General features: G+C 35.5%; 1 protein-coding gene across 1 annotated transcript in view; it reads right to left on the bottom strand.

Annotated features, from left to right (window-relative positions):
- Nucleotides 1-2,399: 2,399 nt before the first annotated feature.
- Nucleotides 2,400-8,950, bottom strand: part of nrn1la (neuritin 1-like a) — a 41,622-nt gene continuing 35,071 nt past the window's right edge. The window contains exon 3 of the mRNA XM_051870938.1: nt 2,400-7,229. Coding sequence (XP_051726898.1) covers nt 6,950-7,229 — 280 coding nt within the window. The 3' untranslated portion in view covers nt 2,400-6,949. The remainder of the gene's footprint in view (nt 7,230-8,950) is intronic.

Below are 8,950 nucleotides of genomic sequence, written 5' to 3'. Positions count from 1 at the left end.
ACTCGTGCGTAAAACACAAAACTGACGGGAACTCCAGTGGAGAACAGTGTTTGGATCTAAAACCTTCAGATGACACAGCTCATATCTTCATCGCTGTAAGTTACTAAAAAAAAAAAAAAACAACAACAACCAAAAAACAGCAGCAGAGCGGCTCTCTGTATGACCTGACAGACAACTAATTGTCCAGCCCGGTTCTGTTCACTTCACACAGTGTGGGTTTTCCGAGAATGCGTTTGCGAGTCCTGAAAATGTCACTCTCATAAATAACTGAACTTTGTGTGAACGTAATCGTATTTATGCTGCCTTCACGTGCTATTGAAATTATCATAAATACGAGTTTCCTAGTTAAAAATTGGACATGAATGCCCTCTCAAGACTTATTTACCTCTGGGAAGTTCGGGGATAATAAACTTTAAACATGGCGGAGAGGAAAACGATTGCTGCTGTGACCATAGACCATAGACTGTAAAAAAAAAATATGGACGACGCACCTTCACTCTCTTCTATTGTAGTAACTGAAGCCGCCAGTGTGCCAATATGGCGCTGACATCTTGAGTCTCGAGTCTGCACATAGTTAACTTGGAGCCCGAGACTGCGCAGTAGTGAGCACGAAATGGAGCCGCGATATCAAGGTCCCGCCCACACACATTTTGAGAGCAACTCATTATGTCGGTGTGAAATAAACAGTTATGGAAATGTAGAAATTAAATTTAAAGCTCCAATCTCCTCACGAAGATCCAGAAAAAAATTCTGCTGGCGCCTCAGTGACTGAAGCTGTTAATCTCAGCTGTCAATCATGACGTCTCACCCCCGTTTTTATAGCATCAATAACTAACTAACAACAGCGTGATAAAAACTGCCTAAAATGGCAGAAACCGTCTTTGAAAATTTTTTTTAAAAAATGAAAGTGTTCCCCAATTACATTTCGTGGAGAGGGCGGGGTTTATGACCTATACTGCTTCCAGCCACCTGGGGGTGATCAAGACGCTTTGGCTTCACTTTTCAGGACTCGTGTGGCACGCTTGCTAGGTGTTCTTTATTATTTTTTCCAGCTATATCACCTTGTCTTGTCGTTAAAGTAGTACATATTTAGCTTCAATATATGAATAATCATTTGAAGCGTATTGTATGTTTTATACACTGCGAAAATAGCTTGTATTTGACCGAAATTCCAGAATCGTCAGCAAGGTGACTATAGATAGCTTGTTGAATGTTTACATGGTTGTCAATAAATGGGACGCTAAATATCATTTTGGTTTTAATAAGATTTTTCCAATAAATAGGCAGGAATAAACCTGGTGTCTTGTTCTCCGTGATTCCTATTCTTTCTGACAACAAACCACTTGAATGTGACAAGCTCGTAATCACAAGTAGAAAGTAGGAAATTTCCGATATCACGTAAAGGCAGCATAAGGACTCAAATACAGGACTGACAACCGTATTCTGCTGCTGTGATTGTGTTCATTGTGTACATTGTATATAGACAAAAAATACAATGGAAGTCAATGGGAACTGAAACTGGTCATCAACATTCTTCAAAATATCTTCTTTTGTGTTCCACAGAAGAAATAAATGCATACAAGTTTGGAACAACACAAGGGTGAGTAAATTATGACAGAATTTTCATTTTTGGGTGGTTTATCTCTTTTAGCTGCATTTTCCCAAACCTTGTTAATTTCATTTGTGAGATTTTTTTTTTTTTAGCTATTCTTAGGAACCACAGTGTCACAAAATGTGTCTGTTTCTATATATGCTGCAACAGATAGCCTATTAAAATTTACCTAAAGGAAGCAGAGTAATAGTTAGCGTTCTTGCAATTAAAACGCCCACATAAACATAACACATTACGAGCAATAAAACCATGGCGCATCCCCATAACTCTTTAAACTGCTACCGGATTATCATATATCATCAGCACAGAGTACACAGACAACATCGATAAGTATTCTAGCTGCCTTACTACAACACAAGCCAAAAGGACCGTGTTATACTGGATTGCCAATAAACTGAGTTACACTGATTTTCAAAACATTTTTGTTCATGTTCTCTCTACAAACATACAGAATTAATGATTTCAAGAAAAATGTTACAAAGTAATGCAAAAATGGTTGTTCTCATTCCACTGTTGAGAGTATACTTATATGTATGTTCTGAGCAGGATTCAGCTGTGTTGGGAGGTAATCTCTGTCTTGCTAACTGAAGGTGTGTCTGTGTTTACAGAGGCATCTGTGACGCATGAAATATTAATATCTGGAAGAGGCAGAGGAATAAAAAATGCCATCCAAAGTGAGAAAGGGAGATTTACACACATTCTGCTAGAGATAGCCCTCAGATATAGTTGTAAAAAGTAGCTATTTTTTTGTAGTATAAAGCAGGGAAAAATCCAATTTACTTTCAACTAGTTGACCAGCACCTTTTATTTATGTATAGCAATAGTTTTATTTATATAATGTATAGAATATACTGGTATGTAGAAAATAATTGTGTTGACAGACAGAAAAAGTTTTCTTTCAAACACCTTCAACAATGTGAGATCATTTTTTTTTAAAAGACAATTAATGTTTTTTAATTTTCTTTGTAGTGAGCAGGGCACAGCTTAAAATGAGTGAGCGATCAGCAATATATAATAAGATTTCAAAATAAAAGGAGAAAACACTCTTTTTTTTTTTTTAACATGCGATTCATAAAATTCATCTGCCAAGCAAATTATAACAGCCTCCAAATATTGTATATATAATGGCCAAAGATTATAAATAAGGGAGGCATTAATGAAAACTATGTAGCAAGGAGTGATGTACACATAAAATCTGTACATATTAGCCCTTACTATATTATTTAGACATATATTCATTAGATTGTACTACATTGACTGGTTATGACAATAGTGAAATTTGACTTATAACAAAGAAAAGCATGTGCTGATAGTCAGTTTACTACATAAAAGCAAAATTTGAGGCATAAGTGGCAGTCCTCCCCTATTAATTTTTTTTTCAGACTAAATAAATGGCTTTTGCCCTCCTTAATAAGTTCACTGCATTGGCAAACATGATTGATTGCCAATTAAGCCTAAAAATTAAACATAAATCACATTGACTGAAGAATCCGCTGAGCGGAGCAGAGCACAGTGTTGAATGGAGGTAATGAAAGCTGATCTGGGGAAAAACCTCCCTTGCTTTACACACAAAGTCATGTATCCACAGAAATACACTGTATGCTCATATTTATGGTGATAATCATACACTATTTGATCTAATTGATGTTAATATGTTCACCTCCATTGATTTGCCTCATCTGTTAATTATGCACTTAATGATAATGTGTTTCATATAATATACTCATTCAAATAAGCTCTTCTTTACAGCATATCGGTCATATTTACAATATATTTCCATCATGAAGTGATTTTTTTAAGCTAATCCATCATTTTGTGTGTCATTACAAATACATATATCTGAAAAAATAAAAAAGTAGCTATGAGGAATGTGTAATGTAAGACTATACAATATATACACATTACTCTGACCAACACCAAATGAACAGCAGTTCCATACAGATACAGACTAGTACAAAAACACCTTGAAGCGTAATGCTGTGCTATTTGGTAAACTGAATCAATGAACCTGTCAATAATTATTTGGGTTTAAACCGTCACCCAAAGGCATTCAGACTACAGACAACAAAGTCTGACAAGTCTGTTCCCAGGCAAAGCCTTTAGGTGAGCCGTGTTGCTTAGATTAACTTTTATTAGGTGTAATCCTTAAACTTAATCCTCTCAGGATCCTACAAAAGAGGATTACACTACAGGGTGAAATAACATTTTTGAGGGCTCTTTACATTACTTTCATACTCATTGCTCATCAATGTGATTTCAGTATACCTTCATTTAATTTCCTCCTAGATGAAGGGGTTCGAATATTTGGAAATGTCTTTCGGCATCTTCGATTTGTCCTCATCAGGCCTGGAGTCATTTGAGGTGCATTTTGGTCCTCCTATGGACATTTGAATTGTGCCATGATTGTGCTTAAAATTAAGTTTGCTATTTTAAAGCTAGGGTAGGCAATTTCGGAAAGGCTAGCACTAGCAAGCTAGCTTTGAAAGCATAAGATCCCACCCCCCTTCCTTCAGAGCGCGCTCCAAAGCCACGCCTCTTCCAAAACACATGAACGCGCACTGCCGAAGCAGAGTCTGCAAAGCGTCATGAAAGACGGCGTAAAATTACATAGAACATAACATTACAATAATAATGAACGTAAATAACTTAAAGGCACAATATGTAAATTTTCGCCACTAGAGGTCGCTTATTCAAAACAAAGGCGTAGTTTAATGACGCCTTGATTTCACGGAATCATGGGAGGTGTTGTCTTCACCTCACAGCCGGTGGAAAAGAACCGGGATGGGACTAGGCCAGAAATCATGTTTATGGATTAGATTATGAATGTTACAGTAGTATGAAGCAGAGCAGGGCCGAGTGCTGTCGAGCAGAAATTAGGCCGCTGGAGCGATTGCTAATTAGAGATGAGCGCGACACACGGATCGAGAGCAGCGGAACTTTTATTATGCTGCAGTCGCTGCTTCCGCTTCTTCCGGTCAAGCGTATGTGGGGTAAAGAAGTGCTGTTTTATCGTATTAGATACATTTGTGTGTTGAAAGTTGTTATAGTCAGAGGTGTAAAGAGTACCTGAAAACCATACTTGAGTAAAAGTACAGATACCTTACATCGAAAATGACTCGACTACAAGTTACAAGTAACCAGTGCCAATACGACTTGAGTAAAAGTCTTAGAGTATCTGATTTTAACAGTACTTAAGTATTTTACTCATGCTGAATGTAGGCTCAGAGTTCCACTAGTCCGCAACACCTGAGAGACATGCCGGTGAAAATAAGAAACAATTGATTTGTAAGATGAGAAATCAAGTTTATTTTCAACATTGCAATAAATCAAGGTCGACACAACAACCTTTTAAATGTCTACAAACTCTCAAGTCTCAGTTAAGCTCAAGTGCACAAAAAGGTCACAAGTAAACCAATATCCTTCAAAAAGGTCTTGTCAATATAGCGGATAAATAAAACAATGTGGTAACACTTTATAATAACTCATGCTATGAAGCATTAGTTAAGCATTAGTAAATAGTCAATTCATCATTTATAAAGCAATAATAGACATTATTAAGCAGTTTATAAATACACCTATAAATGCTTTGTTCTTGATTTATAAGCTTATCTATAATGTGTTTAATAATTGTATTTTTATCATTTAGAAATGATAAATTGATCATTAATAAAGTATGAAAATACAATTAAACACATTATAGATATGCTTAAAAATCAAGAATAATGCATTTATAGGTGTATTATAAACTGCTTAATGTCTATTAATGCTTTATAAATGATGAATTGACTATTTACTAATGCTTAACTAATGCTTCATAGCATGTAGTTATTATAAAGTGTTACCGTTTGGGTGAGTAAAGGCAAAACGCACAAGATATAGTACCTTCAATGCCCTTATATGGCAATATTGCTTCTTTATATCAAAAACAACTGCTTCTGAAAAAGTTAGGTGCCATGAAAAATGTAATTTGTAATTGCATTACTCATCACAAATGTAGTGGAGTAAAAAGTAGATTTACTTGCTCAAAAATATAGTCAAGTAGAGAGTAAAAGTTGCCAATATCTTTGATACTCAGTACAACTACAAAGTAGCCAAAAAGATACATAAATACAGTAACTAATTACATTTACTCAAGTACTTTACACCTCTGGTTATAGTGATACTCTGCGTTCACTTGGCGGCTGCTATGAGACACTTGTTGCACAATGCAGTAAGCTAGATCGATATTAGGCATGGTAAAACATGGTACTCGCAGTAAATCAAGAAAATGAGATTTAAACAATAAGACTTGCTGTGTTTAGCTATATAACAACGACTAGTTTTCTGTCAATGAATGTATCCATCCAAACAGTTGCTCACCTGTTTAAAACATAATATCCTAAAGCGTCTTTGGTGTTTCTATGGTTTCTTCAAAATAAAACCGGAAATCGAGGATAACGCGGGTATGATGTCATTGATAGGCGACACATGGACACGGTCCGTGTCCTGATTAAAATTGCTTATTTCTCTGGATTTAAACATTCTTGGAAACATTTGGAATAATGGAAGTACACAAGTCAACAAAATATATAACATTGTTCTAGTGGTTTTTGGATATTTTAATCCAAAAATCTTACATATTGTGCCTTTAAAGAGCTCTGGTTCAGGAGAAACTATTAAAGGGATAGTTCACCCATATATGAAAATTCTGTCATCATTTACTCCCCCTCAAGTTGTTCCAAACCTGTATAAATTTCTTTGTTCTGCTGTACACAAAAGAAAGATATTTAGAAAAATGTGTGTAACCAAGCAGATCTTTTTGGACAGAATTTTCGTTTTTGGGTTAACTATCCCTTTAAAAGGTGGCTAATGTTTGTGGAATGATAATGTTTGATGTCTATGCCAGCAGGGTGCGCGGAGGTATGCCTACAGAAGGTAGGACATCCTATTACTGAATTTGGACATTTTTTGGTCCTGAGACTTCCACAGAAGATATATGTACATTTTTTAATATTTAGACCTTCTACTATTGATTGCTATTAGGATGTGAAGAGAGTTTCAACCAGTACAACAAAAAGTGTTTTTGAAAAACAGTGCCTACCCTAGCTTTAAGATTTTAAGAATTTTTTTTGGTCATAATTAAACAAATAAATGATTAAAAGTAAGCGTTTTGGACCTGAAAACGTGTCCTTTGTGTGGAAACAACATTCTTTTTGTTCTGAACAGCTTCATTAGAAGCATAAAATGAATCTTATCGTACTACATGAGATCTGTATGAAAATGTCAGAACAAAAGCAGTCAGTATCGTTGTCTATATGTGCTGGATATTTGAACTCTGAGATGAGTCTTGAGATGCGATTATATCCATGGAAACAGTAGTAGCGCAGGCAAACAGAAGGTCAGAAAGGTCAGACTTTTATGACTAGCGCGTCCCTTTAACGACTCCTGATTGGTCTCATCTGGGCTTTGGGAATCAGAGGCAGCTGCTGATTGGCTACGACTGGAGCACATCTCATACAGGTTTCCAGAAAACTGCATCTTTTTGGATTCTTGTCTCAGAGACTCCCACACCGTAGCAGCTTCCTCAGGGCAGCCGGCCATGGCCACATTTGCACAGTCATGAAAATCATCCCAGGATCTGCAACAGACACAAGCTTAAGGTTAAATGTTCTGAATAATTAATACCTAATCTACAAGCTAATGAGCGAGAATTTGATCAAAATAAACCTGAAACATCCCTCATGTAGCTACAGTTTAAAATAAAGGACAAGGAAGCATTAAGGTAAGATATGGGGCTTTTTAATCTGTCATAAACATTCTTAGTGTCAGGCTATAAATTTAAGATACAATTTGTACCTAATGTGAAGTATTAAGCACTATATTTGTTGATATTTAAAAAATAATTACATTTTTGGTTGATCTATAGATTCTATACTCTAAAATAATCATACATCAAGAATATAAATGCCCGTAATTATATAAATTGCATGCAATAGCAGTATTGAACTTATGATTATTTTTAGTAAGCAAGGATTTCAGAATTTGTTGAATCTTTAGAGATTTTTAGAGCATAAATAATGATGAAAAGGTAAAACACTACAGTGAAAATATTTTTATGAGAGCAAAAAGGTTAATGCAAGGATACGCAATATTGTCAAAAAAAATCTGTCTTTTATATGTTTTTTCAACAATAGCATTCTGTGATGGAAATGATTGTGCTGGAAATTAAAAAATGATTATTTTATGTACCCTAGAAACACAATTAAACAACGTTTTTTCATAATTAGACAAAATTACAGCCTAATTTAAGATGAATAAAACTATTCTGTTCACAAGTGATGGTTGATTTTTCTTTGTTTTCTGTACAGATCTCATATTTCATATTAGGCATGCTCTTCACTGTCGTCTCCTTGGTAACCAAGCACACTAATTTTTGATAAACCTTCATGTCAAAATTATTGATTACGGTAGAAATAACTGAAGAACAGTAAATCGTTATCATCTAAATTAATTTTAAACTGATTTATGATTATTTTACTATTCATTAAATCATCATAGTTTTTAAAATGAGATTTTTTTTGTAATATTAATAATATTTTTATGATGGATTTTTTTTATATATTTTAACATTGAAAGTCTGGGTCTGGAACAAGAGAAAAACAATCACACAAAAAAAAGGCATTTGAAAAGCAGCAGAAATAAATGATAAAGACATGAAGTAAAAGTTCCCAAGAGTTTCACAAGTTTAAATATGACCTTCAGATAATAAAAAGAACAAAAAATCTGTTAGTTTTGATAAAACTTAACCTCAGGGGTATAAAAGTTCCCACTGAAGAAACACCCTTTTATGTTAAAACCCATAGACTGAAGCACAGTGAGACTGTTACCTATTAAACAGTGATGTATTGTGTGCAGTTCATAGTGGAAGTTTGTCCTTCAACACCACAAATGTCCTTCACCACCAATTCTTTTCTTAAACGTCCCTCTCAGATCTCTGAGAGAGGAGCAGTCTTGGCCTAAACCTGACACTGCAGTCTGGTGGGAGAATGAAGATCCCCTGACAAATGATCAGACACACTTGCTGCGAACCTGCGTGTGAACGTGTACTTGTGCGAGAGCGTGCTTACCTGTGTTTACGCATGTGTGCACGCGATCACTGAGCTCAGTGGCAGGATTAATTGGTACCTGGAGGAATAACGCTTAAATAGCTGTGTTAAAGAAAGCACCCTCCTCATTGCCTGCTTGTGTATGCCTTGAATGCTAAACGCAGAAACATATAATGCTGTCGCGTGGATCATGATTCATTCAGTAAGTGGCGTAAACGGGCGAAGTGTAACGGATTGAGTCTGACTGGAGGAT

Source organism: Ctenopharyngodon idella, chromosome 18 (genome assembly GCF_019924925.1).
Source record: "Ctenopharyngodon idella isolate HZGC_01 chromosome 18, HZGC01, whole genome shotgun sequence".
In the NCBI taxonomy this organism is placed as follows: domain Eukaryota; kingdom Metazoa; phylum Chordata; class Actinopteri; order Cypriniformes; family Xenocyprididae; genus Ctenopharyngodon; species Ctenopharyngodon idella.
Note: the sequence above shows the minus strand (reverse complement) of the source record. Positions and strands in the feature narration are given on the sequence as shown.